Raw genomic sequence first — 24783 nt, forward strand, 5'->3', positions numbered from 1 at the left:
ATGACAGCTGTCCTCACACAGAGGTATACGCTAGGTTACAAACTGATTGCATACTTCAGTGAGCTGCTGGATTCAGTCAAGAAAGGACATAATTCCTGTGAGCAGGCTCTGGCCATTGCAGTACAAAAGAGCATCCCCATAGTTGTGGGGACACCCTTGATGCTCTTTGCAGAGCATGCATTGTTTGCTATTATCCAGAAGGCCAAGACCACTCTGACTACTTAGAGGGTGTCAGGATATGGCTTGAGTCCTGCAACATCCTTTTCCCACCCAAAATTAAACCCATGGGGGATACGCACGACTGTGCAACACATATTCCCAACGAATACAGTCAAGCCACAAAGGACCCTGTACCAGGTAGCACCATATACTTTATTGACACTTCCTCCACAATTGACCAAGACACAGGAATAAGACATACAGGGGCAGCAGTAATCAAAGCTCAGCAGCAAGGTTCCTTTGATACACTGCAAGCCACAGAACTATTACATGTACCCATGGCTACAACAATTGAAATTACCCACACATTATTCAGCCCACGCAACAGAACTAACAACATTAATAGCGGCACTTAAGGTGGGTGCAGGAGCAGTAATTACCACATACTCAGATTCCTTGTATTTGACAACCACTGTACAGTCAAGCATCATGAGATGGAGCAGAAGAGGGTTTCTCAAGTCAGATAGTAGTCCTGTGATGTATAATAACCTCTTAGACACCCTAGTAGTGGCACTTGAGTTACCAGAGGGAGTGGCAGTTCTGAAGTGGTTGTGAAGTGTGTGGTGCACACAAGGGGATAGCATTTTGTGTCCTGGGGTATTGCTTTAGCAGATCAGACAGTTAAGGATGCAGCTAGGTGCACACCCCAAAGGTAAAATCAGACACATAACCTGCACCTGTTCTGGGGGCTTAGACTGCCTCGACAATGAAGACTAGATTCAGGACTACCAGAGACAAGGACATGCCTCATTACACTGAAACAGCAAAATTACACCCCAGAGAACTGCAGGAAGCTGCTTCTTTGCACTAAAAGCAGTTATGGGAAAATAGAGGATGTAGCCAGTCAGGGGGTGACCTAGTGCATAGACAGCTATCTATGGAAAAACTAGTAATCAGCAGACGTTTTGCTTGCAATCACTCTGGATCAGATCCATTTGCCAGCCCACACCTCCATGGACTATTTGGCAACACAAATTCAACAGGACTGGTTTGTTCCCAATTTACACATAATTACTATGTATCTGCACAACTGTATGATCTGCCAGCAGTACTCCCCTAATCCCACCTTACAGTGATAAGTTCCACCAGTCCACAACCACAAGGTCCCATTAAAGCCCTTCATTTAAACTTTGTGGATATGATCGATAGATGCAATAACTACAGGTCCCTCATCTTAGTAGCCTGCCCCTTCTCCCAACGGGTTGAAGCGGGACCAGGCATCCATTGTGATGCCAAGTCAGCAGCCATATTAGTAGTTTGGGAAGTTATTCCAAGATGGGGAATCCCAGAAGGGATAAGTTCCGACAATGGCACTCATTTTTCTAATACAATATTTGACCATATCACAAATTTGTTAGGGATAAAGCACAAGTTGTCCTCTGTGTACCACCCCCAAAGTAATGGGGGAGTGGAGCACCTGAATGGCCTCTTGAGGAGCAAAATCAGCAAGCTATGCCTTACTTGAAACAACAAAATGGTTATACTGTTTTCCAATAGCACTGTTTTCCCTGAGGAATAAATTAAGTTCAGACCATCACTTGACATCCCATCAAATAGTCACAGGAAGGTCCATCAGTGTCCATGTCCCTGCCACTAAAAGCAAACTTAGGGGAGAAAGTTTGTCGCAGGCACTGAATGATGAAAAGCATATGTACTTGTGCGAAATGATGAAGTGTGCAAAGTTAATCTCTAAACAGTAACCAAGGGGGAACAAAGTGCACCAATGCCGAGGTCGAACTCACAGCTGTGAAAGTAGGAGATCAAGTGTTTATACACAATTTGGTCTGGAAATGGAAGGAAAAACATTTTGAGGGCCCCTACACAGTCACCATGGTCACACCAATTGCCCTGAAGGTGAACGGCAGGAAACCCTGGATTCATCACGACATGTGCATCACGACCCAGCTTTTTTGCCAAAAACAATGAACAGTGTAATTGGAACAAGGCGGGGGACAAATATTGTGACCTTAAAAGCACCCCCCTTCAACTGTGGTTTTGGACTATTTTTGAAAAGATAATACAAAAGCTATATATTTTTCTATGTTTCTCTTTTGTCTCCTAATACTGTCCTTTTTTTCTCTCTGTGAGCAAAGTATTGTCTAATTCTAATGTATTTCGTGTCTTGAGAGAGCTCTCTAACAGCAATGTGACCCACGCTAGATTGTCAGATAACATGTTGTACCAGCACATCAGAAATAGATGAAGAGACCACTAACGAGTCGTGCTTCGTGTGTTCCCTAATTCCTCATGCTATTGGGTCATACAGAGTGCACTCAATCAAAGAAGTACCCCTCAAACCATAGCTCACTGTTTATTACATCTGTACTTCTGTAGAGTTGAGGCCCAAAAGCAGTTAACGAACGTCAAAGTAGTTTGCTTCCTAGTTAATGCTGCAAGATGTGACGTTTTACCAGAAGCGTTCTACATTCTCGCAGATAGACAGGGCATCAGTGAATATAATATCACGTATGAAAAAGACAGGTCGACCCACCATTGTAGATTGGACACAGATGGTCCTATATCAAGGATTTCTAGGAGTAACACACCCACCACCTAAATGTAACAACTATTTCTTGAACCCTTCACCCCCAGACTGTGTGGATCAGTCTATGTCCATGATCAATGACATCCCAAAATTGAATATTCCTTTAGAGCCATGAAAGTATGGAATGGCATGGATATCAGCCAAGATGCAACAGAGAAATGTCCACCCACCTGGGACAAGAATATTCAGCGCTATACTTGGGTATATGGTACTAAAACTCCTCAGACTGTCATGAAACTAACTTCTGTTTCCTTATGTTTTAGGGGACATGGCACCATTTACGTAGGTCGAAGTACTGGGTGCAAGGTCAAAGTCTTTCATGCCGACATGCAGGGGAGCACCTCTGGCCTTATGGCTTTCTTCTGGCAGTGTGGAGTACTGCTGCACGCACAGTTACCACCCAAATGGGGAGGGATCTGCTCCATAGTGACTTTGCACACTACAGTTCAGGTGATCCCCGGAATAAACATACCTGCTTTGCATAAACACCCCATGAACCATCCAGTGACCTTGTTACATCACAGCCGAAGGAAGAGAAATGCAGAGTATTATGGCAAAAGCACCTGGAATGAGGCTCCTCAAGAGTATCGCTTGTTCAATGATGCTGAACTTTTCTTTGGGAACATCTTGTCATTTGTTGAAGCTAAAGAAACAGCTTGTTGGCTCCAAATCACAAGGTGGGAACTCCTCAAGGTCATCAACACCACCAATGATGGCTTCAATGTCATAAAAGAGGAACTGCATGCCCTAAAAATAATGGTATTGCAACATCGTGATGTACTGGACCTTATGACGGCCATGCAAGGTGGGGCATGCAGGAAAATAGGATCTGCGTGCTGCACATTTATCCCAGCAAATGATGCAGAAAATTTAATTTTATCAGAAGCAATACAGACACTGCATAATTTCCAAACTAAAACGATAGATGAAGGAGGTGCCCCAGATAGTTGGATCAGTGGTTGGTTTGCGTCACCACCATCCTGGATGTTGGGACTATTGGGGGCTTTGTTACAAACAACTGTGATCTTGTTACTGATATACTGTATGAACAAGTAATATTAGCATGTATTAGGAGAATAGGCGTTAAGGTGGGAGGAATGTTTTCAGCTAGGATACCAATACAGGGAGTAGACTCCCAGGGCAACCTGTAGCACCTGGTGCAAGGACATAAAAAGATCCAAATAAAGTAGTCGAAATATCAACTATAGAGGGGAACGTTGTAGGAAATGTAAAAAAAAATGTGATGTAGAAAAAATATAAACACAAAAATATTGCGTAACATTAGGCCCAAGCAGAAACTACCCAGCTGTTCATAGTTAAAAAACAGTTTAGGCCCAACATCTACACTGACATGAAAAAGGTGAAATGTTCACTTAAGGATGTGGTGGGATAAGGAACCTGAAAGGGTGTTTAGTTGAAGGCCACCTCATGTCTAACTGACCCCAAAACATTTACGACATCAGCACACATGTCCCCTGTTACACACTCCGTGCCTTCAAACAGATTGTGGGCTGATTAGACAATAGGTTCATAATCAAATTAGCCCAGTGCGCACAAGTGCTTGATTAAACAATGCAGGGAACTAAATTATGATCTCACAGAGGTCTCAAGCAGACAATGCTGCCAGCACACACTCAAAGGAGCTTACATCTACAATGAAAAACCCATGCATTCTTAGACCAAAGAATGCCCTGTCATAAAGCATTGTCAAAAGTATAATGAAGAATGTGTAATGGCTTGGTTCAGGAATTCAGGGTTATGGGGTCATATGTCCTTAAGTGTTTTTCCATCTTGAATCTGTAACTTGCAAATTACTTATTATTTACTATGTATAATAAAGCATTGTATTGAATTGTATAAAAAGGACTGCCTAAGAACAGGCATTTGAGAAAAACTGCAGAGGTAGTTTGAGCGGGCTGAGGTGCAGTCCATAGTATTTTTCTCCATGTTGCGACAGTTAGTAAATGCTGTCTTTAGATTGCCAAGAAGAGTCTGCATGGTTATTACAGTTGGAAGCATTTTGACCACCCTGTAACAGATAGTTGGGCTGAGACTTCTGTGTTTAATTATTTTTCCATAATTCTCCACCTCCTGACTAGTGTCACGTCTTTGAAGAGACCCTGTTCTTGGCTGCATTCTAATAGACAGCACAGAACTGGTTCTTTTCTTTACTACAACTTGGAGTTAATCCTTCCATGAACCTTATTATTTTGCTGGATCTTCTGTCCAGTATGGCTGGGGAATTTTGTGAATTGGTGTTGAAGGAGTAGCTTGAGCAGACTGCTTGGCAGACGTCTTTCTGCAGTTGTCCTGTAACTCACTTCACCTTTATTCGGGAGACTGACCCATTACTCTTACTTTTGGTCCACTGAGCAGAGGAAGATGACCTGGACTTGTTTTTATGTGTTCTCCTACAGGAAAGTTTCAGAGGTAAGAGTCTTAAATCTCTTCTCTAGGGTTAGCGCCTTATCAAGGTCAAAACTTTCTCTGCCTCCATCTTTTATCCTATCTTTGCAAAAAGGCTGATTTACACATGGTTTCTTACTTATATTTCTATAAGGAATAAACAGTAGTATTAATGACCTCAACAAAGCCCCTGGTCTCCTTTCGCCCTTTCGTTCAGGAGGTCTCAACAACCACTTGAATTCCTTGATGTCCAGTTTTACATTTTTCTGAGGTATACTCCGGTATGTTCGGTGCACACTCTGTTGAAAGGCTTTATTGCTTGGTTTTGCTTAATCTTTGAGAATTGTATTTTTTTTGCCTGGGGGCACTAGAGACCCCATCAGCAAGATGGCCGCTGCTTAGCAGGGCTCTCCCTGCTGATATCTTAATCTAGCACTTATCTAAGGTATCTGGGCTCGCTACTGATCCCTTTGCACTGTGAGCCTGCCCCAATCCTAGGTGAAGCTGCTGATGCCACTATTGGGACCCCACAACATCAGAGATGTTGAGAAAAAGAGTGAGTGGCTGCATCGTGGCCTGCACCACGACCTAGCGCGGAGGCCACCTAGTGTCTCTGCTGGGAGAGCCTTCAACCCGATGGCGGGGAGACAGTGGTGCAGCATACTCTACACTGTGAGGGAGCCTCTGGTTTCTCGGCCCCACCACCTTTACAGCAGAGAGACGATCCTCTGTGACCGTGAGGGGGCTGGCCTCAAAGGAGTGCACCAGGCCTCCCAGAGGACAGTGATAGCGTAGTGGGCGGGCAGGCAGCCAGAGCGCCGGAGGTATATCCAACACCATATCCTGGTGGAAGAGTGGGGGCCCGCACCACACCCTTCAGCAGGGGTCCTTGGGCGCGGATGATATTGAAGTGAGGTGGCGCTCTGATCGGGTGTGACCAGATGCAAAGATGCATGGGACACGCTCAGCTTTGGCCCAGTATGGGAGCTCTGTGGAGTGAGGAGGTGACTTAAGACATGAGGAAGTGGAGCGGGAAAGACTGTTGCTGAGCTCGCTGGTGCTGTAGGTGGGCCCTGTGGCCCGCCGGGCTGAGTCCTGACCCTGCCCCCAAAACCAGGATACTTGGCCAATCTACAGCCTATCGGAGGAGCGCCCCATTAGCTAAGCACAGGGGTTGTGGTCCCTGCAATGCACCAGCTCCTTGGCCTAGACTCATTCCAGGAATGGGCCAGATTACATTACTAAGCTTGGCCTGCACTTGCTGCTTGCTGACCTGCTGCAGATTCCCACTGCCTGGCCCTGATTATCAGGGGGTCTGCTCAATTCTGACCTTGCTCACAACACTGGCTTTGTGACCTCCACTGAGACTCTGCTGGCACTGGGGTGTGGCAGGCCTATGGGTGCTGCTGGTCATCGGCGAAGCTCCTACATCACTCTGCACTCCGACTTGTCGATTGCCTATGAACGGGATCCTCAGGAGCATCTCTGGTTTGCGCTGTGAGCTCTTCAGTGGAAGCCAGGGCAAGCAGATCTACAGTGCTCCTAAGGGCCCCAGGCAGCAAAACCCATGGAGAGAAACACTATCCTGGCAACTGCCTGCCCTGCTCGACTGCGAGCCATGGGGACACTGGAAGCACACCAGTCAAAGAATTTGAGTGAAAGTGGCAGATGAGACACACCGGGCAGTAGAGAGCCATGGAAGACCCCACTAAGATTTTTCAGGGCACTTCTCTGCAAAACACAAAACTAAAAGAGATATTGGTAGACATCAAGAATAAGCTGTGTGCCATTGAGGCAAAAATTGACCTTCTCACTGGCTGCACTGACTGCATCAAAGAGAAAGTGGATAAGCAAGAGGACGGGCTAGATCACCTTGAAGCCCGTGAATTTGATTCGGAAGTCACTCGGACAGCAGCCAGGGAACGTCAAACACAAAAATGAAGACTTAGAAGCGCGAACCTGGTGCAATAATCTCTGCACAATTAAGATTACAGAATTCACAGCAATCGACAAAATGTAAGACTTCGTGGAGTAAATGCTGCAGTCGCTGCCAGAGGACGATCTGTTGGCTGTCTTCATTGTGGAACAAGTCCATAGGTCACTCAGTCCGTGACCCCCTCTTACAGAGAATGCAATGTGATCCGCCGGCTAGCCTGTGAGTATTGCTCCCTACAAAATAAGGAAAATAATGTCTTCTTCTATCTTGATTTTACACTGGCAGTGCAAGCAGCCCAACACAAATTCATCCCGGTAAAACAACTTCTTCAAAAGGCTGACATTGCCTGCTCCTTACTCTACCCTTCCAAGCTGTAGATGCACCACATTGGGGAGCCTCATTACGTTACCAATGCCAAAGCTGCACTGACGTTTTCTTGGCAGAGAAAGTAACTCCTCGAACTTTCCCTGCTCATGACAATGATGGCCATCTCAGTGAAAACAAAGAACAGCTTTGGTGCCAGAGGCGATGCTGTGTCCCAGTTGGTGAGGGCCACCTCTTCAACTGTAGTTCAATTGTGGCCATCATTGACGGTTGGACACCACCAATATGCTCTGTTTCTCTTATGATACTTCCTACATGTTTTTGTGCTCACACCAACTCAGCTCAGGTGCACCCGCACCTCATCGACCACACAGTTATTTCCAGACTGAGTAGTCTGCCTGGCTCTTTGACACCTCCTGGGATGATTCCCACTTTGCATGGTTGTTTCTGGGATGGGGTTTTGGGAGGTGGGTGGCTTAGGAGCGCTCAACTATGTTCTGGGGTTGAATTTTGTGGTTGAAGTGTGTAGGCGATGGCTTTGTTTACTGGTTTGTGTTTCCTGGTTATCTCCCTCCACATATCACACCTGGTAAGTCACCACAAAGAGTCATCGCCCCGCACAACTGGTGGGCCACACTTGGCCTGCCTTCACTACGGCATTTCGCTCCACTTTTGCAGTGTAATGATCAATACGAGATGCTTGACCTAGAACGTTCTAGGGCTGAACGACCAGTGGAATGCCCGGTTAATACAAGCTTATCTCAACAGTCATAGCATAGACATCTGTTATCTCAAAGAACTCCATCTTACTCAGGCGTCCACCTCCCGTCTACGTGCGGGATAGTATGCTGAGATGCATATGTCTCTCTATTCCAATTACACTCTGGGGACCACCATACTTCTGCGCAAGGGCTTGCCGTGGCATGTAAGTCAGACAATCTGTGACGTTAACAGGCAATATGTCCTTCTTGCTGGCACACTTTACAGACACCCAGTCATACTGCCCTCGATCTATGGCCCCAGTACTGACAGCTCATAGTTCTTTGCAGAAGTGTGGCAACTGATCGTCAGCATGGGATCAGGAGCTGTCGGGGGCAGTATTAATGTGGTCCTCTATCATGCGGCAGACTTCCCTGGCACCTATAGATGACCCAATGCCAACACAGTGGCGCAACTCCACACACTTATTAGTAATACCTGCCTGACCGATGTCTGCTGGCTGATGCACGCAAATAGAGTAGAGAGTACCTGTGTTACAGTAGCACACGGTACGTGGTCGTGAATAGATTATTGGCTGCTCACCTGGGATGTTCTCATCTGGGCCACCGCCGGGACACATTTGTCCTGTACCCTCTCAGATCACGCCCCTGTCCAGCTGAAACACTCCCCACCACTGGCCAACCACAGGCCTTCACCTGGCGCTTACCTCCCAGGGCCCTATGCTACTCAGTCTATAGAGATGAGGTCCAAACTATGATCATTGACTGTTTTGTAAACAACAAGAGGTCAATCATTTCACTGTCAACACTATGTGAGGCTTTCAAATTTGTTAGTTGCAGCTTTCACATTGTGAAACAGTTAGGTATCCTCAAGGCGACAGAGGCGCAACTAGCTGCGCTTGAGCAAGACCTCAGGTCTTTCAAAATGAAATTCGACACCATGAAAAGCGCGTTCACCATGATGGCTATCCATGCGAAACTCTCAGAATATAATGCTTTCATGGCTGCATTCATCCACCCACCCATTGATTCATCTCTCCTTCCCTGCATTAATGTCTATATACATTCATGTCTCCATTCAACCATCATTACCATCCATCTAGTTATCTGTTTATGACTCCGTTCGTTTGTTGATTCTTGTATACATTCATAGCTGCATCCACCCATTCTTTCATGTGTTCATTCATTCCTCATTTATTCGTCACCCCATCCACTACTGCATGTCAAATTATTGTACTGCTTCCAATTACTTATGATCGTCTACATTTCTGCTGATCGTCTACATTTTATAATGTGCCACACACTTCTAAAAAGATATCCACGTGTCTGCCTCCTCTCTGAGGAGTGTCTCTTCTTCTGTGAATGACTAAATGAGTAAGCTTCTGAGCCATGCCTGCATTGCACTAGCTGGATAGTCCATTGGCCGGGCATACTTGCCTTGGATTAGCTGTGGAAGTCTGTGCATCCTGAGAGGGCATAGTGCTATGAGCAATATTAAAGGAAACTATTGGGGAACCTTGTACACTGGAGTGTTCGGGATGTCTTGCAAAGTGTACCCGAGCTGTAGAGTGTTTAAAGAGCGCAACAATTGACCCACCCTGCCTGTTACCTCACTAGGTCTCTGGAACATCTTTAACCGACTGGGATGGGCAGCCCAACAGCTTGTCACATAATGAGGGCCGTGCCTGTATCCAGCATCTTTGAAAAAATTACATGTATGGCGGCCTCTTGGCGCACAATGGTTACGTCAGACTGTTTGCACTGTACAGAAAAAGCCCCTTCATCAGTACTGTACTTCCCTCCCCAGTAAGACTATGGATTCTACACTGCAGCTTCAATTCTTGCCACCTTTTTTGTGTTCTTTATGAAAACGTCTTTCCAGCTCTTGGTGTTATGAAAATGTTTACCAAGCGTGTCTTTGGGGGTGTGGGGTGGTGAGGGAGATTTCCCCAATGCCCAAATTCCCCTTTTAGTCGAAAGGCGTGCTTTGTGCATTATGGGTGCTGTCTGACAAAATGTGCCAGAGCTGCTCGTGGTTCCCAGTTCAGCCTTGCCCTGGAGCCTGTGTGTTGAAAAATATGACATATGCACTTGTGGTTCATCTTAAACTTTAAGCCTCTGTAGAGCAGAAATGCGAATTAAGTCTATACTTTAGTCGCCTGGTGCCTGGGTGCAAATTGGGGGATGGGAACTGAAAAGGAAGGTGTCATGTCGGACCACACTTGCCTATAGTAGACCATATCACAATTATAATAACTAGGCAATTACTAAAGAAACGCTGAACTTGATAAAGATTTCAAATTTCTTCTGTTAGCCGCTCTGGTCCCACAGGTTTCTTGCAGTTTAATTATGCTGTGAGATTGACGTCATCAACAAACACTTTAACAGCTGTGCAAGCTAATTAATTTCATGCTATGTATGTCACCTAACACACAGGCATGCCTTCAGAAAAACGTAGCAATGGCACACCATAGGTCTGAGTCTGATATATTTTTTAGTTAAATGTTTGGGTGCTTTTCTTTCACAAAATTCAGTGGTATAAACACCCAAGTTTTAAATGGACCTGTTAAATATCAAAAATATTTATGGCTCCATGTGAAATATGGGTTTAAGCATCACAATGGCAGCCCCTAAACCACTCTGCAGAGTTTTATCGTTGTCAGGGCTACACGACGAAATTATGCAGCAAGGTTATCTAAATTTAGAGGTAAAGAGGCAAAGTACGTTTAACATCCACTGGTAGTGTTTGTTTCATACATTTGAGCTAGAAACAGCATTTTACTGCTATCTGCAAATCCAGCGAATTAGATAGCAAATGCGGTAAATCCATCATTATGCAGTAAAAGCTGCAGCAACATGATCACATAAATCTACTGTTTCTCAACATTGTTCTCTGTTTTATAATCAGTTTATTCATGAAAGTTAAACAAAACCTAAACATTCTAATTCCAGTCAATGCCGTCTGTTAGCTGCAAATAGCCTTTTTAAGACAACTAACCCAAAATAAACATTTAATATAAGAACAGATAACAGGTAACGTGTAATATGATCCTACGGTGCCATCTCGAGGTTCTGGTAACATTAACAAACCACTAAGTCTTCAGCCTCATGGTTTATGATGCCGCCGGATTCCCTTAATGGCAATACTGGACCATATTACACGGTTACCTGTTATGTAACATGAATACTTCAACATGGCTTCAAAATGCGTGATTTTTGAGCAAGAGAAAACTTACCGACTGCAGAAAAGCAGCAGATTATAAGAAGTATGAGTACACACCAAAGAACATCAGTATTCATTTGCCTTTCAAGTTTGCTGCGCTTATAACGTGGTCCTTTATTATTTAAGAGTGCTTTGGTTTCATGTCCTGCAGATAAAAAACAAAGCAAAGTAATCGATCCTTTTTAGGCAAAGGGTGTCATCCCTTGTACTGGGAAAGGTGAGTGCTTTGCCAATATACCTGTGACTATGGCAAGCATATACGCTGCTTCACCCAAACCAATGTGCTACTCCACCACACTCAGCACCCATCCACCTTTTCCATCTATGCATCCAGGATGTGGAACAACATCCCAGTATCCATCAGGACCACCCCAACATTGCTCCAGTTTAGGAAAGCGTTGAAGATGCACTTCCTTAAAGAACACTACATAACAATGCATTGACAGTCCAGAGGCCAGCAACCACTTACATCACTTGTTAACTTTATCTTCGTATTTGATCCCACAGAACAATATGCTGCCTTTTGTCTAAGTTTGTTCTACAAAAATATCAACCACATGCATACCCAATCCTGCCACTTCCTGATAAGTCCTTCTCCTTAGCCACCCAATACATCACTATTTTTAGGGTAGAAGCTGGCTTTACCCAAACAAAGAAATGGGTTACCTCTGGTCACGCTTCTTCTGGTGGATACTCTAACTACAGATTTCTCATCTTACAATATTCCCCAGGCGCGAGACAGGATACAGATATCTTTCTTCACAGCAATGCTCCTGTGTACCACCTATAAGCAAATCCCAGTGTGCTAATTTTAATTTATTGTCTTTTCCCTTTCTGCACTCTTGAGGAGCATGAACAATTGTTGATAAAAGTGTGCTGAGTACTAACTTGGACCCTTTTAAATGTTAAAAAAGAGGAATACTCCACAGAACAAAGAGATAAGAGGGTGATGAGGAATCTGCCATTAAGTAGAGTAACCATCAGAAAGAGCCTTTTCAAAGGTAAGCAATATGTTCTTCTTATGGATATTTCCAACTGCACATTTCTCACCTCGGACTAGATACTAAAGCAGTATCTAACTAGGTGGAGGGTCTGTGGCGTGGGCTCGGGCCAAAAAGTCTTGCAGGACTGAGTGAGTGAAATGCCCTTCCCCCTGAACCTGTTTTCCAAGGCAGTAACTCTTCATAAATGTACACATTGATGCAGGGCCAGATGTAGCACTGGTGGAGCCCAGTGTGACAATCATTTTTGGTGCCCCCCCAATCCTCTGATGATTCCATCATTAGCACCTAGTAATAGTGCCCCGCATTTCTCCAAAGCCCCTCTCTCACATATATTTCATTTGTTTTAAAGTGCTGGTAAAGGCTAGCTTTACTAATCCACTCAGCTACCCACATAAAATACATACTTGTTCTTTGCAGTAGGCATATTAACCCGCTGCACTACTTTATGGCAAGTTAAAACTGTCACTAGACAAAACTCTGATTTCTCCCTACAGGGGTCTCCAACCTTTTCTGTAATAGGAACTATTTATGTTCACTGCAGATCTTCTTACACTTCTAATATCATTAGTTTCGTAATAGCACATCAGACAAGTGTACATCAGCAGGCACCCTACATACATTTACTAGCAGTAATCACGCCAGTGCCTGAGGCAGGGTTGCCAGCAGAAATGTAAAAAAAGGTTTGCCAATTTGGAATATCTTTATGTGGGTAATACATAACAGACATTGCTGCAATGTCACTGGCACTAAGTCATAATTTTGTTGTAAAAAATCTCCTGAATGCCATATGATTTATCCCTCCAATATTAGCTTTAAATATATTTTGGAAATTCAACCATTTTTCACCAAACATCAGCTTTCAAGTACAGAAAATACACACATTTTTATCTCAAATACACTTTTCAATTTTGGTATACATATATTAATTCAGCCGAACAAAAACTTCTCATTTGTTAGGCTGGACTGCACACAGGAGTATTACCTACAGGTAGCTGGAGAGCCAGTAGCTCATGAACTACTTGTTGGAAAAGCCTGCTCTAGCAGGAACATTAATCAAAAGAATTATCTTGACATTTTTAATGCTGTCTGAAAGCAGGACGCAGAAGGAATACTGCAGCAGGAACACTACAGCACGTGCTTTTAAATCTTAAGTTAATGCCAAACACAGAGCCCCCTGAGGCTAGTGTACACCCTCCAGGTCAACGCCCAGTGCGGCAGGACTGCCCAACAGCTGGCTCTGCACTGATGCCCACATTGGAGTCTAGCAAATGTCAAGGACAAAAACACTGCCCAATGTGAAAGGGAGCTACGGTTTTGGACACAAATGCTGCCTGAGTCCTCAGCCCCAACTTATCCAGAATAAGACAGTGCAAAGAAAGTGCCTGAAGTTCACTCATGCGACAAGTTGACTTAATCGCAATGAGGAACATAGACTTCAAGATCATAAAACATAGCGAGTAGCTGTGCAGGTGCTAGGAAGCATGCACATGAGAAACGTCAAAACCAAGTTAAGGTCCCACTGAAACACCACAAATGATTTGGGAGGAAATATATATGTCAAACCATTAATAAATATGATCATGACAGGTGAATTAAACAAGGACAGTTTGTCTGACAAGCGTTGAAAGGCCGAAAGGGCAGACAAATAACTTTCAATAATACCCATTGCAAGATCTTGCTGGCCCAAAGATAAAACAAACAAAAACATGTCTGACATTTTTGCTTATATGCAGTCAGTTTTGTGAACGTCGTACCAGGCCTCAAATTTGTTCCAACAGCTGGCATAAATGGATTTTATTCAAGGGCACCTGTTGATAAGGAGGACATCGACCACTTTAGGTGGCAGCTTAAACACAGTCAGTTGCCAACGCTCAAGGTCGACACATGTGGATGTAGATTGCGTAGATTCTGTTGGAGGGCCCTGCCCTGTTGCTGAAACAAACAAAAGGTTCTCACGAAGTGGCAGCCTGATCAGGGGACAAGTGCTCATGCCCAGAAGGAACAGGTACCACACGCTCCTGGCCAAATCAAGCACCACTAGGAAGACTTGGGCATGTCATTCCTGGTATTTTTCAGAACTCGCAGCAGGAGAGGCAGGGATGGGAAGGGGTACATGTTCCATTCAAGCTGAATTAATCTTCTATTGCGGAAATTCCAATGCACACAATTTTCAACTCTGCGTGTTCTCAATGGTGGCAGAAAGATTTAGCCATGGTTCTTCCCAATGCTGGAAGATTCGGTGTCACTTTGGTATTTAGACCCCACTGATGATCTGCCAGACACTGCTTGATCAGTTCATCCGTTCTGCCATTTAGAGTTCATGCTACGTGGTTTGCGCTCACAAATATCTTCTGATGCTCTAACAACCTCAAGTGGTGCACAGCTGCTAGACAAATGATTCAAGACACATTCCACCATGTTAGTTGCAGTACCACATGGCAGCGGTTTTGTCCATGTGAACCTGAAAGAGCCTCCCCTTGATGCACAGCAGGAAGGCCTTCAGAGTCAGAAACACTGCCTGCAAATCCAGCAAAGTGATGTAGAGGCTGGCCCTCTGCTGGTTACCAGAGTCCTCTTATCTCCACCTTCCCCATATGACTTCTCCAGCCCAGCAGGGACATGTCCATCACCACCATCAGCTCTGGGTGGGGAAGAGAGAGGAGCCTGTTACTGGACTAATTACTAATTGTGTTCAAGCAGCCACCACTGCAAATCTTAAGCAGTCTCCTCTTAGGCCTGAATGGCATCGGCCAAGTTGTCTTGATGTTAGGTACACTGGAACTTCAAATCCCATAGTAGGAGGCCCTTGTGCCACTTAGCATAACTGACAAGGACAAAGAGGCTGCTAATAAGTCACAGAGATGGTCTAAGCAAGACTGAGCTGAAACATTGGGATTATAGCCCAAATGTTCTGCACTTGTTGAAGCAGACTGAAAGTCCTGAACTCCACCATCGCTAGGATTGCCCCACTGAATGGATGCCTCTACTAAGGAGTCCGATGAGATTTTGGCTAGTTGATAGTGAAAACAATCATGTCATTAGGATCATGATGATCTGGAGGGTGCTCCACAACCAAGTGTGGCAAACCTGCCTTCAAATGCCAGTCGTTGAAGTATGGGAAATACTGGTATCCCCAACCTCCAAAAATGATCAGTGACCTTCGCCATCACTTTTGTGAATACCTGAGGGGCGGTGATGAGGTCAAAGGGCAGCACATCCAAATGAAATGCTCTTGATTTACCTTGACCCTAATATAACATCTGCATGACAGGTACATGAAAATACACTTCATGCAGGTCCAAGGACACCAATAAATCGCCCTGGTCCAGAGTCGATAGGGTCTGGACAAGTGTAAGCATTTTGAATTTGTCCTTCTACAGGAACACATACAGAAGTCGGATGTCCAGGTTATGTCTGAAGCCTCTGCCCTCCTTCAGAATGCCCTCTCTTGCAGGCATGTGCCATTAGGGGCGAGGTAAAGTGAGTGGCTGTTGTCGTCAGTGAAGAGGAATTGGAGGACTGATGCACCTGCTGGCCTGCACACTGCCTGCCACACTCATATCCACAGCTTTGAAGGGACTGGGGAGTCTGCTACACTGGTTGGGAAGGCTATCTCTGGTTATACATCAGCCATCTGGAATGGCCTCTAAACTACCTGAAGAGATGCAAAAACTGTTTGCTAGGTGTCCACAGTCCCAAAGAGCATGCCATAGCTCTGCTGTACTTAAAATGGTCAAATGCTGAGTCTACCTTCTTACCAAAATGATGGGAGCCATCAAAGGTCACATCCATGAGGGAGGCCTTCACACTGCAGGAGGTTTCTGCGGAACACATCCATACAAGTCGATGAAGGAAACTTTAGCACCTACTGCTCTCTCCAGGCAATCTGTAGTTTCCAGACCTGCACACCCTTCCCATAATGGCTCGACTAGGGCAAAGCGGACCAAACATATTCCAGGACTGCTGGCAAGATCTCTCTAACCATGTCTCAAAGGGCATGCGTCTAACGGCAAAGCATGCAAATAGCACCTACATATCACACTGCCAGGCTGTCGGCGGAAACATGCGCTTATCAAAAGCATCAATCTTCTTGGATTCTGTATCTGGAGGAGTGGACGGAAATGAATTAGCATTCACCTCACTGTTCTAAGTCTGTAAAAAAAAAGAATCTCTGGGGTGGGGTGCATATAAGAAAAGCCAGATCAGTAGGTCTGTGATGTCTGCCCACCTGCAGGGTGGGCAAGAACAAGGCTTCGACCAAGTAGCCATCAAAGTATCATTGAGGGAAACACTACAAGGAAATGAAGGCTCAGACATTCCTTGCCCAGGCTGCAAAAACCAGTTAGAACATCTGTTCTGCACTGGTCTGAGGGTAGCTGCAATTCTAGCATATCAGTTGTCCACCAGGTCACCAATGCAAATGTGGCCCTCTCTTCTATTGATGGTCCAACTAGGGAGTCAGGCTCTCACAAACGAGGTGTCATGGCCACTGGCATTCTGTAAATCACTATGTAAGGCATCAGCAGTATATTGAAGAGAGAGTGTAAGCAATCCCCATCAGCATCATCAAAATCCTGAGGTGGCCTATGCTTTGGCATAGGGTCAAAATCAGAACCAAGGAGACAATAGAGCAGAGACACTGTATTAGAGTCAGGCTGCAGGACGACAGGATCCACTTTTTAAAAAATGGCATAGCATGACATCCATCAGGTTTGAGCCGAAGTCGGTTCAGGATCCGACAGTGGTGTCAACACCAGCATTGCAGTAGTGATGATCAGCGTCAATATTGGGGCCAGAGTAGAATATTGTACTGGTGTTGGTGTAGGCCTGGAAGGAGGTCCAAGGATACAGATGGTTCTCCGTATGGATTCGTCATCAGTAAGTGACTAGGGGCCCATGAAGTCCATAGGACTGAAAGGAGTACCAGAGGGAGCCAGAAACGCACCAAGCATTGAAAGCATGGCCTCCTTGAAGGCCTCAATTTTCAATCACTAACAGCCTGGGAAATTTGTGGTGTGTCAGGACCAGCTGAGAAGTACTATAGCATAAAACCTCAAAGGACTGCGACTAGCATTGTGATGCCCTCATGATTTCTCCTTCGATTCAGAGTGGTGGGATAGGGCCAAGATCCACTTTGCTTTTGTATGCTTGCACTTAAACTTCAACTTACTGGAGGACTTCAAGTGCGACCCTGGATGGTCACCGAAACATACTCAGGACCAGTACTAAGTCTGAGCACAGTCTGAGCACATGACTTGGAGCGTGAGCAGCACCTACGTGAAGGCTGCAACTTCTTCCTGTGTTGTCTTGTGCAACATACAGTTTCACCTCACGGTCTTGGACAGGCTTTAAGTGAATGAGGGCATACTTATCGCACAACTTAGAGTTGTTTCCCGAGCCCAGACATCAAAGACACATCTTCTGCAGGTCTGTGACTGGCATCTGCTTCATGTGGTCCTGGAATGGATTAGAATCTGTTGTTGTGTGTTGCAACATTGTTCTCTAACACACTGCCTAAATAGGTTTTTCATCATAGGAACACCAACAGTAGGGAGTAGATCCCAAAGTCCAAACTGAAGGCGCAGAACGACATCAGTGTGCATGGATGGCATTGATATGTGGCTCCACTCCTTCGCTTTCAGGGCGGTGTGGAGTCAGTGCAGAGCTGCATGATGCCACACAGCAGTACTGCTATGGAGAATGTTTTTCCAGATCCAGTCTAATGCCTGCGAGTATTCTAAGGTGAAAAATCTGCGGTTAGATGTATTCATCAGAGACCATGTCTGGGATTGTGCTCTGAGTGGTCCTCCAACCCCCAAGTAAAATTACACATGAGAGGAAATCCACGACTCATGGGTGAGAAGTTGTGCAAGGGGCATGACGAATCACACACACACTTGCATGGAATTGAATTTTAAAATCCTCTGTACATCAAGATTATGAGATGGCTCCTCCAAGGATTTGAAGAAGGATTCAGAAAGAATGTCAAAGAATACATCACAGATTGGTTGTGAAGTCATATAGAAATGCTGAAGCAGATGTCTTAATTAGAAATGATTAAGGAGTGTTTATGTATTTTGAATAATGACTTATGTAGAAAATGAATAACGTAGAGAAAATAATGTACACGTTTGAAATTGTGACCTTGAAGAATGGCCACCAGTGTTCACGAACTGTACTAATTGATTAATACTTACGAAATATTGGAAATGTATTAGATTAATGGAGTAATATGCCATATTAAGGGTTGTGAAGTATGTTTTTGCTTATTAATTGTAGGCCTTAACTTAGCGAATGTCTTGGCCTAGTGTTGCCAGGCCTCATGCAGAAGCTGTATTTTTAGCGCTTAATAGAAAATGCTGACAGAGTAAACTGATTGTGAAATGTTCATTGTTTTAATACCATGAGAACCAACTAAGAGGAGACAGTGTCCTAAAAATTGTAACGAGTTATGTGTAATATGTGTTGAAGAACTTTCCCAGGATGCGAACAATGAAGACGCTGACTGGAGAAGAAGATGCAACAAATTCGATACCTGACGAGCCGGTTGATGAGAACATCGTAAAGTAGACCAATCAACGTTGTGTGAAGGGCGAAATACTAGAATTCATAGATTTAGTATAGAAATATTATTGGGTAGAGTAATAACGTATGATTAATTGACCAATTGGGAATTAGGGGATAGTTTAGGTGACTTTGATATAACAACGCAACAGAGGGAACTTAGACAGACAATGAGACCAGAGATCTATAGTGACTTTGGGAGAAGAAGAGATTCGAAATTCTGTCATTGGGCTCATACTCTCTGACTGAGAGCCTGATGTTTGCTGATCGATTGATGACCTGAGAACGAAGACTGATTCTGTTTGCTGACCCATACTGTGGATAGGTAGGTATGACAATATGACTGAAATGTATGTTTATGCCTTTTCTTTCTAGGTACCAACTGGGCTGTCGTGATGGTTTTCCTAGCTAGATGTTTTCTAAAATTGGGTTTTAAATTATTTTGCATGAAGCCTCACATGCTGATGCTAATCCGGGTTAGTTGAGGCTATCTACATGACAACTGACAGTTTGCATGGACAGATGTTTGACGAGCTATGTTGCTGAATTCTATGTCGCATATAACACTATCGCAGCTGACTTTGCTATTGATTAGCACCGTTGCCTTAGAATGTATTGTGATTCAAGCTTTGGTTAGACTGCATTTCTTTCGTCGCTTTGGTCAACCAGTACTGTTCTTATATGTGTATCATTTGATTTTTAGATTAATCTACATGGCTTTAGCATTGTTTATATAAGGGAAATAAAATTACAAAACTTTACCAAAGGTATGGTTTTTTATGACCTTTTAATCATGGTGTGTGATAATTACTGACTCCATTGATTATTGATTTGACTAATGATTACTGATTATTGTGTATTGATTATTGTTTCTATTCTGGAGCTACGGTAAGAACATCTTAAACAAGTCAAAAGGTTCATCGACCTATATGTGTCCCTTTGTAAGTTTACTTATTGAGGATCGACGTGCTAGCAGAAGCTTAGATAAGAAACATAAGCATATTCTCAACAAAATAATTAACTTTTGGAACAATGTAGAAAGATCTTAAGCCAAACAATGTTAAACTGCACTTCCTAACCAGCAGAAAAAAAAACAGAATCACCAACTTCCATGTTACTAGCTTCACGTCATTGGAGGCCATGAATTGGAATGCATATAATTCGACACAGAGAAGAAAATATACAAGACCCTGAGTGGATGGAGTCTCCTAGTGTGACTGGCATTGTGATGACCTTGTGCCTTCTCTTCGGAATCAGATTGGTGGGATGGGGAAGAGTTCCGCTTTGCTTTCCTATGCTTGCACTTGAACATCAACTTACCAGAGGACTTCGAGTACGACAATCTACCAATTACATCCAAGAAGCTAAGAGTGGCTCACATGACCTGTGCTAATATAAGTGGGAGACTCCTGACGAACTCCAAAAAAGTGACAAAAATGTAATTGGCCATTAGGTGTCATCTGCTACTTCTCGATCTTGCAGAGTTAATGGAAAAACCCTCAGGATGAGCACAATGTATGAAACCAAAAGGGGTACTCTGTGGGGGTTTTGATATGCTCAGGCCTCCAGAGGTTTGGCAATGCAGTTAGTACCCTCCTCCTACTGAGAATGGAGCCCCATATCTACAAAGGAATGTAGGATGAAGACATACAAATACTAAAAATGCAAAGATACATACCTGCATAGATAACTATCCCAGCTACCTCTTCTGTATTTCTAACAGTGCATCCACGAAGCAAGAGGTTTTCTTTGTGAAGTCCTATTCTTTTTCCATTTTTATGTATCCTACAGAAGAGAAATTACCAATGTAACATCAATACAAACTGTCCATGTCATTCAAACAGATGTTGAAGGTGCAACATGGCATTATGCTTAAGTGGGGGAAATACTAGTTGGTTCACCCAGAATAAGACTACTTAGCATCATGCCTAAACACCCGAAAGGTAATAACAGCTGCCTGGTCGCTGTGCCTCAAAGATGTGGTAGGTTTGTTACAAAAATAAAAAAAAACATCTTAAAACAAGCATTAGGAATTCCAATTAGTCTTGCTTAGCTTTATGGGCAAAGGCGACTGATTGGCATTGAAAGTGCTTGTTTAAAGTGGACTTCATTGTCTGTCAAGATTGATGATGGAAGGTCCACATTTCTGTTGCAGTATTTCTAGTGACCACAAGGTGGAGTTGAAATGAAAGCAGCAAACTGATGTTTGAACCTGACTGTTTTCTTATATGCAATGGAAAGCTGTGTTCGAGCAGGCCACATCAAATATGCTGACTTGTGAAAACCAAACATTTATATTGGCGATTCAAACAGAGAGAGAGTTAAAATCCACAAATAAGAGCAAGGCAACCGAGACTGGCACGGAAGCCATACAACCTCGAATCAGGTCTGGCTCTGTAGAATAGTGTATATACAATGCTGTCTAAAACAAGAAACTGGAGGTCGGGAAATTTGTTATATTACCTGAGGAAGAAAGTGATCGAGGTTGTTACACCTTACTGCATAAAAAAATACGAAACATCCAAAGGTCTGCTCTTGTTTTTAGAGGTTAATGTATACGCCCCTTTTTTAAACATGTATTTCAGTTTACATTTATTTATCAGTATAACATTTCAAAGAGAAATGTTTACAATGCAAAAGGAACCCTACAGATTCGAAGGAGATAAATACCTGGAGAATTTGAACCCATGTGAATTTCAGCAGCGAAAAAAATACAGAAACATGCATACCTGAACGTAAAACAAATGAAACTTTCATAGCACAAAGCAAATATACTTACACATGAAAGTAACACTATTGTACTCTACATATTTACAATTCAAATGTACGAAAAAAGAATCACTGAGTGAAATTCAACCCATCCCAAGTTAATTTGAATTGTATGGAACCGAAGTTCTGTAAAAGTGGGGGCAGGGGGTCAAATGCTGCATTTTAAAATTTGTAAAGGATTGGTTGGGATCCTCTTAAAAGTACTTACTGCACGCATAGGTGGCTAGAATTCCTGGTGTTTTAAAGTCCAAACTCTGGTTCTGGAGTAATACATAGAGGCGTTTGTGATGATGTGTCTGGTAATTTCAAAAGGAAGCAAAGTGTTTCAAAGAGTCCGGGCCATACACTCCATATTTTGCAGATTGTAACTTCAAGGGTTTCTTTCAAACAATCATTAAAGAGTGCAATGAGAATACTTTATTTAATGAGTGATTTGACCTATGTCCACAGGATCACCATTAGGTGAATCACTAACGAAATTTCATGTGCTGCATTAACTGGAGATAATATTGCACCCTGAGGGTCATGGATTCCTTTTTTTAAATATTATGTTGCAGATCGTGATCAGATAATGACAAAGTATAACATATGAAAAACAAATATGTAATGTGTGCAACAACAACATGCACAATGTGCAATATATTATCTTTGTTTGACAATCACTGCAATCTGCAAGACACTATTAATGCATAACGTTTTTGATCTTGAACTTACGGAATACATCTGAACTGCTTAAATATCCTTATATTCCACTAACGATCAACCAATGTTATAAAATGTATAAATGTATACATTTATTGAAAGCTTTTTTTTAATTATGATGTTTTGAAACGAATAACATGCATGTGTATTAAGGATATTCTAAGCAGTTCTAGTAGCTTTTTTTTTAATTGTTTACAGTACAACTTTAAATGAGGGAAGTTGTGAGATTTGTGAGAGATGAGAATCTTCAAATGTCAGACACATTCAGGGAACTTACAACAGTCCCAAGTCATGCCTTAGCTGCCCTTGATTAGGCTTTATCATTGCCACTTCTATTTTCCATGTCAGTCCCCTTTAGGAGATCAGCAGTGATATCCATGTCAATGGAGAACATTGATTCCAAATATGCAAAATGGAGGACCAACACAGGCATTCTACCGACCCATCATCCTGATGTATGTGAACGCTGAATTTTTACTAATAAATATTCATGTATTCTGAATTTTGAATTTGCATACAATTTTGATTTAATTTAGAAAATAATGCACAACTTGGAAAATGTGCCTACTTGAGTGGTCGTAAGTAATCATAAAGTGCTCTTATAAATTGCTTATTAACATGGATTTGATGTGCGCATATTTAGATTAATGTAGCAGTATGTTATATTAATGATTACTTACTATGTATTTGCTTTATTAATTGTAGGCCTTAAGTTAGCGAGGTCATGGGCTTAGTTGCATAGCCTCATGTTAAGTTGCACGGTTCAAATAATTTACATAAAATGGCTATTTCGAAAAATGAACACTTGTATTGATTCACTGAGTTGACCCAAACGCTAGCAGATGTTTAACATTCTCATGAGAATCTGCTTGCTAGTAGAAGCAACAATGTAAAGTTTAGTGTGTAAGAAAGTGATGTTCCCAGGAGCTAACAATGGATGCACTCACTAAAGGACAGAGAGATACAAAATTGTTACCTGACAAGTCCGACGATGGGAAGAGGAGAAGAGGAGCCAAACATCGACATGTGAAAGACAGCTTAGTTATATCTCAGATTTGAAATTCGACTTTCATTGGACTAAATGTAAATGTATAATTTTTTGACCAATAGCAATGTGGGAAGTGTTTTAGATTATTTTAACTTAGCCATTTCCCTTCTCCACCGATGAGGTGTATCCGCTTTGATTCTGCTACATAAAGAATTCTATCTTCAACTTTATTGCTTAACTTTTGATGCTGAATGGGGATCCTTAGACTATGCTTTGCAAATGAGTCTGGATAGTTTAGAGCCCCAGTTCTGAACCAACCCCTTTCATGGTCCGTTGCTGACCGAACTGATGTCCAATTGACGAAGACAGTTGCAGCTTGCTGATCCCTACTGAGGAGAGGTATAATCAAATGTTATTGTGTTTGATGTAATTTGTCTTTTTTTCCTAGGTACCAACTGCTATTTTGATAGAGCCATAGTTAGATGTTTTTTCAAATTTATGTTGACTAAACTGCTTTGCATGAAGTCCAAACATGCTACTATAATCAGAAGGTTAATGAGGGATGACCCTAAAGATTAGTGGGCTGCTATTAATAAATAATTGATGTTACTCAGTTGCTGAATCTAAATGTATGCTATTGTGTTGTGGCTACTGTAGAATGTTGGGCACGGTCTGGAATCCCTGTCACATAGGTTCCAGGTGTGATGACTCGTGTTTAGAATCCGGTGAGAGGGATTGGACGGTTGGTGGGAACGGGAGCTGAAGCATCTTTGTGGGTTGGTGGTGTAATAATAAAGCTCACTTTTCCATACCCCCGGTGTCTGAGCTTAACACTGGCGACGAGGTGACTCTGGCATCACCATCACCACCAACCCAGGACCCACGAGTTTTCTTACCCTGATATCCATTGCTCTGCCGAGGGCGCCGCCGTTCCTGGAAGCCTAGCTGTGAGTCCGACCTTATTCGAGCCGGGAAGCTGGGCAGTTCGTCCTCGGCCCTTCTCTGAGTGGATACTGCGTGTGCAGAGGTGGTTCCACGGCGATCTTCACTGGAGTGGAGGTGGAGTTTACGGACGTTCCGGCATTCAAGATTTCGCTGTTCCAGTGCTTCAGGCTTCGTGAGGCCATTTATTTTTATTTTCCTTTTGATTTTTGGCCAGTTTAGGTTGCCAGCGCGAGCCTCTCAGCGGGAGGCTGTACGCACGGCCTGAGTGACGCGTTCTAACATGTCTTGCACGCGCGGCCTTGGCAACACGTTCACGCCGCTCCTGCTGATTTTACTTAACAGCGCGCAGCCTTGGTGACGGGGTTCAAAATGTCCTGCACGCGCTCCTGCTGACATTACATAAGAGCGTGTGCATGGAAAGAATGTTGTTCATGAACTC

The 24783-nt window shown here is 43.4% G+C and overlaps 1 protein-coding gene across 1 annotated transcript in view; it reads right to left on the reverse strand.

Moving 5' to 3' along the window:
• Window positions 1-24783, reverse strand: part of ATP10A (ATPase phospholipid transporting 10A (putative)) — a 1009168-nt gene that overhangs the window by 382052 nt on the left and 602333 nt on the right. Inside the window, exons 4-5 of the mRNA XM_069204275.1 lie at window positions 20619-20725; window positions 11386-11517 (exon numbers count right to left, since the gene is read on the reverse strand). Coding sequence (XP_069060376.1) covers window positions 11386-11517; window positions 20619-20725 — 239 coding nt within the window. The remainder of the gene's footprint in view (window positions 1-11385; window positions 11518-20618; window positions 20726-24783) is intronic.

The sequence above is a fragment of the Pleurodeles waltl genome, chromosome 8 (genome assembly GCF_031143425.1).
Source record: "Pleurodeles waltl isolate 20211129_DDA chromosome 8, aPleWal1.hap1.20221129, whole genome shotgun sequence".
Lineage (NCBI taxonomy): Eukaryota > Metazoa > Chordata > Amphibia > Caudata > Salamandridae > Pleurodeles > Pleurodeles waltl.